Raw genomic sequence first — 12,166 nt, 5'->3', positions numbered from 1 at the left:
TGTGCCAAGCTCCATTTCTAAGCACTTTACATGCATCACCTCATTTATTCTTCATAACAATCCTATGAACAGGTAGGTATTGCTATTACTCCCAGTCTATCGCAGCACAGAGAGGTTGTAAAATTTGCCAAAGTAAGTAGCAGAACCTAGATGTGTACCTAGAGCATGCGTCCAGAGTCTGAGCCCCTAACCACTGCCATGTGGTATGGGGTCTCCCGTGACTTTCTGTCGCCGGCACAGACTCTTCCCACGGGTGAGTGGCTGCTATACGTACACGCCTAACGTGCATTAACTCATGGAGTCTACACACCAACCTATGCCACAGATAGTATTATTAAGTTTATATTAAATGTTTACATAAACATAACAAGGGGCTAAAACAAAAGGTGAAGGCAGTGAAGGGAGAGGGGCATCGGCTGTAGTGCAAAGAGAACTGAGTTAAGGACTGAAAAGCCAGCACTACTGCAAACTACTCCAGGCAGGAAATGTCAGTGGATGTCTCGGCTGGGAGGGAAATGTGTGATCGGAGGACACAGGGTGGGTAACGAAGATGATGAACCATTCTGGCAGCTTCAGAGTTTTGTTGAAAAGCCAGGTCATTGTAGCAGTTAGCAGGAGCAGGTAAAGTGTGGTGGAAAGGGATGGGCTTTGAAGTCAAGCACCCGTTCTTTGACTTACTAGCTCTGTCTTCTAGGAAGCCACTCAACTTCTCTGAGCCTTGGGTTTTATTCTACTAAATGGAGATTATAATACCTAATTTGTAGAGTTGTTTGGAAAATTAAAAGAGAGATTTTTTAACTGCCAAGCACAGTGACTGGCACAGAACACACTTAATAAATTCTAGTCCTCTTGTAAAGTACAGTGTGTGATAAACTAGGACAGGTTAACCTACAGGTGTTTACAACATAGGTAAACCAAACACTCCTTCAAGTAGGGAAAAATAATAGAGAAGAGTAGGAGAGAATAATGCTGTCCTGCTTAATAATGAACACCATAATAATCTGCTGAAAGCAGAGGAGAGAAAACTCATTTTTCTTCTGATTTACATTTGGGACAAAGAAAACTTGGTTGGATGTTTTACCAGATTGTTATAATGTAAAGACTCTTCCAGTATATACCCCTGGGGATGGCAGAAAATGTAAGTCTGACAGAAAAGAAAATTCTGGATGTCCGATCTTGGATAAATTGCCAAGTCCTCAGAAACACTTTCAGATGATGTCACTGTCTTGGTTTGTCATTACTCAGAGGATTTGATTACAGTGAGATTTTCCAAATTATCAAACATTCCAGGTGTACAAAATGATCACCGTTTCCTATTGACAATCCTTGCATAAAGTGCTTAACTGTTGTCACATTGATTTCCTATGTTCGTTCACCCCACCATCACCAAGGTAACATTGGTTAATACCTCACTCTTTCCCAAGATCTTCACTATCAGTAAATTATTATTTGTGGAAAAGAATTATAATTCTAAAAGAATGTGTATTATACTGTAATTGACAGAGAATATGCTTTTAACATACAGGGAAAGACCAATTTTCTGACACTTCAGCTCTATTTGCTTCAAAGCATTACTGCTATAAAGCACCAATTATGGCTAACCATGGCATTATTCTCACTTTAGTAAGTAGTTGGTTTCGTAAAGCTTTAAGAACTCTCAACTTTGGCAATCAATTTAGTTAACTACAGGAAATGGCCTATTTCATAGAGATTATGACCTTAATATCATATTGCTCCCCAAGCTCCCATACATTCAGAGTGAACTGTCACTCAGTATACATTTACATAGACCTCTCACTATTAAGCCTGACAGATAAAGCACACTCGAGAAGCCATATCTGTATCATATCACGGTTGTCAGGGTTTGACTTCATAGTCTCCACCACATCCACCCTCAATTCTTTCGGGTTCTATAAATTAACTTTACCCCAAACTAGCTAAAAACAAAAAGAGCCCCAAACAGGGAATTAGGGGGGTTCACGAGTCCCAGCTAAGTTCCCGTGGGAAGGTAATGAATTCTATCCTGTTTTATTTTGGTCCTACCATCCAACCATCTCACCAGCCAGAACCCGGGGGTATTCCAGAGTGTCTTCCAAACCCTCAACTCTTATATCCAAGCAGTAGTTGAGGTGTCCATCTCACCAGCCAGAACCCGGGGGTATTCCAGAGTGTCTTCCAAACCCTCAACTCTTATATCCAACCATCTCACCAGCCAGAACCTGGGGGTATTCCAGAGTGTCTTCCAAACCCTCAACTCTTATATCCAAGCAGTAGTTGAGGTGTGTTGCTTCCATCTTTTAAATGTTTTTTGAATCTTTACTCTCCATTCTACTGCCCTAACTTCAGTCTTCTCCTATTTTATATTACAATACAGAAGGTTTTATACTTTAAAGCTTTTGAAATACAAAATAAAAACATCACAGAACATGCATATCGACAAAAGACAACTATGGTCCCTTGGATTTAAGACCAAACAAACTCAGGACACCTTTTAGAGGCCCAAACTCTGAGAAACTTTCTCCATTATATTGCATCCTCACCTGAGCAAGTATCTAGACTACAAATCTGATCATATCTTTCTCTCTCTACTGCTTAAAATACTTCTCTGAAGTTTGCTTGTCTATAAAGTAAGTCCAAGTTCAAAAAGTGTTTACCTACTCTGATTCAGAAGTAGAAGCTGACGTGCTCCAATAGTCTAGAACATATTATCTTAGAACCCTACAATCCCATGGAAATTGTTCCTGTATCATCTTCCAAACTTAATATTGCAAAACAGAAGCTTAGTTTCCCAGAGTTTACTGCAAGTATTAAAAAGTGAGCCATTCTCCATCATTAAAAAGCCTACCAATAATAAATGCTGGAGAGGGTGTGGAGAAAAGGAAACCCTCCTACACTGTGGGTGGGAATGTAAGTTGGTACAGACACTATGGAGAACAGTATGGAGGTCCAGCAAAAAATTAAAAATAGGGTCACCATATGATCCAGCTACTCCTGGGCATATATCCAGACAAAACTATAAGTCAAAAAGATACGTGTGCCCCTATGTTCACAGCACTATTTAAAATAGCTAAGACATGGAAACAACCTAAATGTCCACTGACAGATGAATGGATAAATAAGATGTACATATATACAATGGAATACTACCAAACCTTAGAAAAGAATGAAAGAATGTTATTTGCAGCAACATGGATGGACCTAGAGATTATAATACTAAGTGAAGTCAGAAAGAGAAAGACAAATACCATATATTATCACTTATATGTGGAATTTAAAATATGATGGAAATGAACCTATCTATGAAACAGAAAAAGACTCACAGACGTAGAGAACAGACTTGTGGTTGTCAAGGGGAAGGGAGTCGGGGACGGATGGACTGGAGTTAGCAGATGCAAACTAGTATAAACAGAATGTATACAGAATGGATACAAAACAAGGTCCTACTGTATAGCATAGGGAACTATATTCATATCCTGTGATAAACCACAATGGAAAAGAATATAAAAAAGAACATAGATATATGTATAACTGAATCTCTTTGCTCTACTGCAGAAATTAACACAACAGTGTAAATCAACCATACTTCAATAAAAAAAAATGAGCCATTCGGATGCATTGTTTCTAACCATGGTTTATAGAATCCTCAGGAGTCAAGTACCGATAGCACCTCCCATGAGTGATGAATGGAGGCCCACGGAAAAGAGATGCAGCTATTCTCAAAGTTCACTCTGCCTGGGAAACACACATAAAAAGTATTATCCAGAGTGATCAGTATAATAATAAATACATTAACGGGGCTACAGAAGCATGAAGGAGGGGTTGTACCAGGCACAAAAGATGGAGAAAAGCAGCCCAAGAAGAAGAAATGGCCTGAGTAAAGGCAAGAAAGTCTATCTATGCACAGGGTGTTAAGGATAAAAATAAACTTTATAATTCAGGAAAGGCATATATTTGGATTTTCTATTCTATTTTGAATTTTCACATGAAAACCTTACTCTTAATTGTGTTATGGTCACGTTTCCTTATCAAACAGGAGTTCTTTTTACTGCCAATGTAATTACTTACGTCTGCCATCACAAGGGGAAAAGCAAGTGTTTTCAGGGCAGCAGATTACTGCCCACTATGCCATCACTAATAAGAGAAATTATAATATTTGTACTGTTATAATCTCCAGAAAAGCTCTAGGGAAAAACCTCAGAGTAACTCCAGAAATCATTTTGCCAGGATTTTCTTTTCATTTGAACTTCAACAAGTAAATGTCCAATCTGTAGAGTGGTCCTAAGTGCAGAAATTCTTCAAAGAAGCATAACCACAAATTCTTTTAAAAAAATGTAACATGGCTACACTCTCGTTTCCATCCTACCCAAGCAGTAGGAAAGAGAACTGCCATCCTGAAAACTGAGGAAATGCCCCACAAACCATAGTAATGAGCTACCAGGTGGAAACAGACAGTGAAAATTCTTAGATAATCCCCAAAGACTAATTTTACTCTGATGTTTCAATCCCTACCTCACAAAAACTTTCTTAACCACCATTAAAATTTGGAAAAACTTACTACTTTGGACTCTACCACATCTTTCTCCTTGGATTATTTACTCAAAGTACTCGTAAGCTACAGATTACAGAAACACAGTTATCAAAATAGAAGGAAAGCATACACGATGGATCATAAAGGAAGGAAAATGCCGCAAAAGTGGATTACCAGCCTCTGAAGAATTGAGATCTAAAAGAAGTCAATCCCCACGTGTAATCTGAACAGCAATGTTTTTTCACCAAGATACCAGCGTACAGGTTATTTGAATCCTATTGCCATCACTTTCCACATTTCTTTTTCTTGCCCCATGCTTTCCCTTCCCCCAAGGAAAGCTAAAGAAAACCATGTGGTTTTACTTACAATCGTGAAGTTCATGACTTTGAGAATCCAGATGGTCATGGCCAAGTTCACCAGTATTAAAATCATCAGGAGTAGGACAAAGAAATACAGGCATCTTTTCCGCCAGCCATAAATCCCCACTTTGTATACCTGTGGTCCCTCGGAGCTGGGCATGGTGCTCCGGTGGTGGGTGTACTGTTCCTGAGGCATCTGAAATAAATGAGGTGAGAGAGAAGCACTCACATTAAACTGCTCAGAGAGAGAAAGGAAAAAAAAAAAGAATGGAAAAAAATCAACTGATGAAGAGATATGGCTGACTGCTGTCTATATGTTTCCACCCTCCTGACAACTCTAAAAAAATCTGCTTCCCCTGGACAAAAGTGGCTCCTCTGGAGGCTTGCATGAGCTCTCCCGTTTCATGCAGACATCTCTCATGATATGCACTGAGACAGCCACATATATGTATCACAGGAGGAGAGGGACCCGTAGGAAGCCATTTTCCAAATGATTCTTAGAATTCCAACGTCTTTGTGAGGGAGACAAAGTCCTCAGGGTGAAATATAGAATTCACCTGAGAAAATAAATTAACCCCAGCAGTTCTTCATGGTGGTATAATACTACTACTTAGCAACTGATTTGGGGGAGGGGGGAGGTAAAATTATCTCAAATGCAATCATTCTGTATTGCCAAAAAGTTAGTGGCAAAAGTAACAAATTTGATCTTCCCTCCATTCCAGAGTTCAAAGGGGTGCTGATGGGCACACAGATTAAGCCTCACTTGACTCAGGGATCTTCAAAAGGTGATAGATAGCCTGTGCTTAAATGCTTCCCTTGACAGAGATCTCACTACCCTTTTCAAGTGGTCCTTATGAGTTAGACAATTCTAATTGTTATCAACACATTTATTTTATAAACATAAAAGAGGCTCAAAGTCAAGTAAGGTGTGAACGTGCCTTCCAGGAGTTTGCAGGCTAACGGGGAGAACAAACTAGTTAAACAGTGATAATAGCAGAGTGAGATAAATTAGAAAAAAAATCTGCCAATATTAAGTAATATTCGAATCCCCTTTAAAATAAGGAAGCTTTCCCAAACCCCCGCTGTTGACACAAATTATCTTTATACTGGCACTGCTAATTAGGGACCAACACAAATCTAAGTAAACTTATCACTTCTATAAAATTCTCCAACCAAAACAAATTTTAAAATTAAATACAAACAAAGCTGCCAACGCGTATCGTTCAAAATGGGAAATGACTGGCTACTGAGAAGAATGATGACTTGCAAAACTAAACAGCGTAATGTGGTACAAGGACTTTAGCACAGCATCTTCTGAGCACAGCATCCCTCCTCTGCCGCGAGCCAGGTGACAACATGGCCTCCACTGCTTTTCTCTTTTCAAATTACTGCACAAGCTTTATTTTGGGATTTTTACTTCACTTGGCCCTCACGTAGGCAGACTGCATTCTCTAGGAATAAGGTCTGTCTCTGCTTATTTTCATCTTAGTCAATAGCACTTACATTAGTGATATATGGTGCCAGAGGGACCATGGTGACAAACAAAATGTAGGCCCTAAAATCATACCCTTGGTTATGAGGTCATCTTCCAGATGGTTCAGAATATACTTATTGTACGGTTTTTAGATAATCACTAAAATGCACACATAAAATCTAAAACTTCCCCAGAGGACTCATGGCCTTTAGGCATCAGTGGAATTCCATTTGAAAAACCAAGTAAATTCTTACTTAAGGTCAACTCAAATGCTCAGTGAAGATCTACATACATCTATGTCATTGTAAACACTCCCCTAGCACCAAAATCAGGCCCTAATATGAGTATGTGTTCGAACATATGTGAGTGGAATGAATACGTGAAAAAAATGAATGCATAAATGATGAATGAATGAATGATTTCCCATCCACTATGAAATCTGCTGCCATCTGGGTGTGTACAAAAGTCCAAGCCAAACACCAGGGGGAACTTCTTGTTTGTATTCTTGCAAATTTCCACTTCAGTCTCCCAAAGCCCTGGCTTCCCAACCAAGCACTGAGCTTCACACTACGAAGGGATCTCAGTTGTATTACTCAGCCCCTTACAATTCTGCAGACCAGAGCTGTGTTGTAACAACACGGGAACACAGCAATGTCATCTCTCACTGACCTTTTCACACACCAAGATCAATAAGAAGGGAAAATAAATGTCTTACTAGTCTGAAGGAAATTAGGCCTTTCTTTTCCATTAAATCATATTCTGTAAATTAAGGAAATAATCACAAAATCTTAGAATCCTATCTGCAAAGTCCTTTGATTCTAATCAATTAATTCTATGAGTCAGCTGACTTAAGACTAGAGAAGCTGACACACTTGTGCACGGCTCCAGGGTTTGTGGCAGGGCAAGGAAAAGAATTGTAGTCTTTGACCTTTGCAGGTGTGAAGAACAGTGAGAAATTCTTGACAAATGAGTGTACAGAAGCTAGCGATATTGCCAGCACACCAGGTGCCTTTTCTCTGACATTTATCCCAACCGATGGGGGCATTACATAATTTAGCTATAAAATAGAAATGACATGGTCAATAAATATTTATCAGGCTGTGGATATGGACATCATACATGTGATTTTTTTTTCATACACAGATTTGAACTTGACAGATGCAATGATTATCTCCACTCGGATTTTGCGATCCTGATGTACATCAGAGGAACCTGTGGAGCTTTTAAACCATCTACACTCAGGTTAATTAAATAATAATCACAAGGAATTTTTTAAAAAGTCCCCCAGATAATCCTAAAGTGTAGACAAGGTTGCATACCACTGATCTAGAATAATGTCTCAACCCTGACTATGCAGCAGAACCCCAAACTTTTAACAGATACAAAATCAAATTCTGAGCTCTACAATGGAATTGGAAAGCTCCACAGGTCATTCCAGGCATTAGGGACAGCTTATCTTAAAATGCCTTTTTTGCTGTTGCTGTTATTAAGCCAGATACCTCCCTGGCTGCTGCTGCTGCTTTTTTTTAATTGACTTTTATTGAAGTATAGTTGATTTACAATGTTGTGTTAGTTTCTATTGCACAGCAAAATGAATCAGTTATACCTTTTTTTTTTTTCCATAATACAACCATTTCAAGGCAAAAATCTTGAAATAAATTCTAGAGTATAAAGCAGACCAGCAGAGCTCCTTTTTAAAGCAAGAGTGAGGGCTTGGCCACCCCTGAAGCACTTCTACAGAACCTTCGGATTCTTAGAAACCACTGACTTTTCCCCCCATGTTAACTGACCAGCTGAGGAGCTCAAAAACAGTAAGGGGAAGTAGTGACCTTTCAAGCCACACAGTGAATTAGAAGCTGAGCAGGGATCAGAACCCAGATCCTCTGATACATGGTGTAGTGCCTGATTCTGTATGTCATGAGGGCTCTTCCACCAGCACCATACTTCCTGCCTACTTTAAGGAATCACATCAAACAAAACATTCCAGTCTGCAATTCAAGGAAGGAAGGAAAGACAGAAGGAGGGAGGGAGGGAGGAAGGAGGCCATGTTGTACAAATGATTATAATACAAAGTGTTGACATCACTTATATGTGGAATCTAAAAAAAAAAATAGTACAAATGAACTTATTTACAAAACAGAAATAGAGTCACAGATGTAGAAAACAAGCTTACGGTTACCGGGGGCGGTGGGGGGGAAAGGGATAAATTGGGAGATTGGGATTGATATATACACACTACTGTATATAAAATAGATAACTAATAAGGAACTACTGTAAAGCAAAGTAATCTATTACTCAGTAGTCTGTAATAACCTATATGGGAAAAGAATCTAAGAAAGAGTGGATATATGTATATGTATAACTAATTCACTTTGCTGTACACCTGAAATTAACACAACATTGTAAGTCAACTATACTCCAATAAAATTATTTTAAAAAAAAAGAAAAAAGAATACAAAGTGTTGCCAGCCAAACAATATGGTAACAGATACATCTGTTATAAATAATCCTGCTTAGAAAAAGAAAATTTAGATAAGCTGAGTACATTAATTTTTCTAGTCAAAAACAGAAACATGTTGAAATAAGAAAAACTTACGAGGAAAGACAGACTCCAATCTGTGTTTCTTTTTGGTTCTTCCTGGGAGAAATCTGCTGTATAGGGAATAAAGTTGAAGTTTCAGGTCCTCCCTCATCCAAGTCCCTTCCATGGCCCCGGAAGGGGTCCTAGTAGTGTATTAACAGCCATCATACATTTTTGTAAAACTCAACTAAAGTAAGATGAAAAAGACCCTTTTTCACCTTCCCCTTATGTTGCGTGGTTTTGGAGGATTTACATGCATCTTGAAGGTCCGAATAAGAGGAAGTTGAATTGGGGGCTCGCATAGTTCGGGTGCAGTGGTACGTATTTACATGGTTTGCAGACACCTCCCTGTAGAGGTACATTATGCTAGCTCCCCTCGTATAAGAATGTCTTCCAGGAATTCTTCTTCCATCCTTGGCTCCAACTCAACAAGCATGCTGTCATGAAGGTACATGACCAAAGGACACATTGCCATGTAAACATGTCCTATGATGGCCAGCACCAGAAATACGTGGATACTAGAGGAGCCAGAAGCTAGGTGGAAATTTTTTTTCTAATCATCAGTTACGTAAAATTTCAAGTGTAGAATTCAATTCTCATTGACACCCAGTCAAAACAGAAATTCTCTCCTGTCAAGAATATACTCAATGCAGCACAGAAAATAAATGTTCCCCACAGTTTTTCTTTTCTTATGGAAATCATGGAAAAGAGAATTAATCAGAATTCTTGTGTTTTCAGGTTGTGTGCACCGTGTGCCTGAATTCTGTACATAAAATTGCATGCTTTATGCTTCACAACTATCAATAATTTAAAAAAAAGTTTTATTGAAATCAGCATAGGAGACAATTATCTTTCTACTGTCTACAGAGAAAGTGGTAGCACCTTCATATGAAGAGGCAATCAAAGGAAATGCCACCAAAAACTGTAGGAAAAGTATGTCAGATACTTAATATTATTTTTTCTGGATTTTATGATAGGTCAGCTTTTAAAAATTAATAATTTAATTTCCTCATTCTAAGTACATAGTCATGTTTTCTTGAGTTTGTATTTCTAATTTTTTCAGTTTTTTCCTTAAAACAGCCCCACAAATTGTTCAAGCTTCGGGCTTCACCAAACCTGGAGAGTCCTCTGGTCCCTCCCATAAAGAACCCCAAGTGTACATCAAAACCTCAGTGGAACATCCTCATAAGACGTCACTGCCTAGCTGAGCTCAATGAGAGGTACACTTATCTGTGTTCCACTGGGAGGGATTTTCAGACTTTTGAACGTGTCAGAGCCACCCAGGCAAACAATAAGTGCAATAAATGCAGATTCCTAGGCTCCACGCCAAGGAATAATTCAGTAAGTCTGGGGTGCATCTGAGAAATCTGTGTTTTTAACAAGCACCAAAACTGATTCTGGATATAAAAAGCCCAAGGACCACGTTTTAAGAACGCGAATTTACATCCAACACAAAAAAAGCATCCTTGGGCCATCTTTGTAGAGGCATCTTTGCCTCTACTTGTGTTATTTCTCACAGGATTACCCACCTTCCTCCCGTATCCTAAATGTATGCTTTGCCATCCCTCACTTTTTCACTGCATTCCTACCCTGGAGCTTTCATTTCCGTTAACCTCTTTCAGCAGTATATTGAATATTATGCTCTTTGCAGCCTTTGGTGCTTGGTTTTTAAATCTCTTTGGCATTAAACAGAATCTTAGCTTACCTTTATAATCCTCTCCACATGTTGCCTAACTTTACTCTTACTAATGCCCAGGTTTCCAGGTCCTTGGCAAATGCTAGAAACCTCATACTCTCATCTATCTACTGAAATGGCCCATTCAAAAATCACTAGTGATGTCCCTGATCAAAATTCATTGCACTCTTCTTTTTTTTTTTTTTTTTGCGGTACGCGGGCCTCTCACTGTTGTGGCCTCTCCCATTGCGGAGCACAGGCTCCAGACGCGCAGGCTCAGCGGCCATGGCTCACGGGTCCAGCCGCTTCATGGCATGTGGGATCCTCCCGGACCGGGGCACGAACCCGTGTCCTCTGCATCGGCGGGCGGACTCTCAACCACTGCGCCACCAGGGAAGCCCATGCACTCTTCTTAACACCCATTTTCCTTGGGTGTTTGGTCATTGCCAACTTCCCCTCCTCCCCTGGAAATTTTGTCCTTTGATATTCATGACACTTCTGGCTTCTTCCCTCTATCTTTGATTACTGTCTGTCTTTCCAAACTCTCCTGTCTGCCTCTTTCTCCCAAGTTCACATTATGAGTTAGCATTCTCTTGGTCCCATCTCAGAGACAATGTCCAGTGTCATACTTTCATTTTGTACTTCTATGAGAATGAAACTCAACTTACCACTTTTACTCCAGTTTCCATCTCAAATTGGACCTATCTAAATGTCTTTCATCCGTCTACTCCCTCATCAAATAATTATTGATGGTCAATCAAATTCCATATACCACGGGAAGGGTCTCAAGATACCACAAGGAAGAAGAGTTAACCTGCCTTTATGAAGCTCACAGGCTGGGTGGTGGGGGACTATGTGCAGTAAATGCTTAGAAACAAAATGAAACACGGGAAGTATCTACACTGAAATATATCTGGTAATGTTCAAGAGAGCATCACAGGATGAAAAGTATTTCATATACACTCATCTAGAGAGAACTTTCTAAGGATGTAACATTTATGCTGAGACTTGAAGGATGAGAAAAAGACAGCAAGGTGAGGGTAGGGGGGAAAAAAAAAACTATCTCAGGCAGAAGAAGGAAAGCAAAGGCAAGTGTCCCAACGCAGACAAGGCCTGTGTGACTGGCTGTAATGAGTGAAGCAGAGATGGGAGTGAGATGAGGCTGAAAAGCTGACTCGAGTCAGATGATGCTGGGCCTTGGAGATTATAGTAAGAAGTTCAGATGTTACTGAAAAGTCATTGAAAACCCATGGCAGAATCTGAAACAAGGGAGTGATAATCTGAGTTATAAGAGTATAGCAATGCCTAGACCACAACAGGTGCAGAATAAATATTTCTCTTTTGATGTGATTAACACTCTTATTTTTTCCCCTCCCTCTATACCAATCATGCATCAAAGCATTCTCAAAAATTGAATAATTTAGCAAAAGTGAACCTTGATCAGTGTAATATACTCCCCAAGAGGCCTACTTTTATCTGTGGCGGTGCACCAGGCATGTAAATTTGAAAACAGAATCTTTCTAAGCAAATACACTCTCTTCTTAAGAAT

At 39.4% G+C, this 12,166-nt stretch overlaps 1 protein-coding gene across 2 annotated transcripts in view; it reads right to left on the bottom strand.

Moving 5' to 3' along the window:
* The window catches only part of SGCD (sarcoglycan delta), a 414,044-nt gene that overhangs the window by 386,781 nt on the left and 15,097 nt on the right, over window positions 1-12,166 (bottom strand). For both annotated transcript variants that reach the window (XM_067732381.1, XM_067732382.1), the window contains exon 2: window positions 4,895-5,083. In XM_067732381.1, the coding sequence (XP_067588482.1) occupies window positions 4,895-5,083 (189 nt within the window). The remainder of the gene's footprint in view (window positions 1-4,894; window positions 5,084-12,166) is intronic.

The sequence above is a fragment of the Pseudorca crassidens genome, chromosome 3 (genome assembly GCF_039906515.1).
Source record: "Pseudorca crassidens isolate mPseCra1 chromosome 3, mPseCra1.hap1, whole genome shotgun sequence".
In the NCBI taxonomy this organism is placed as follows: domain Eukaryota; kingdom Metazoa; phylum Chordata; class Mammalia; order Artiodactyla; family Delphinidae; genus Pseudorca; species Pseudorca crassidens.
This window is presented reverse-complemented; position numbering and strand designations above follow the sequence as displayed.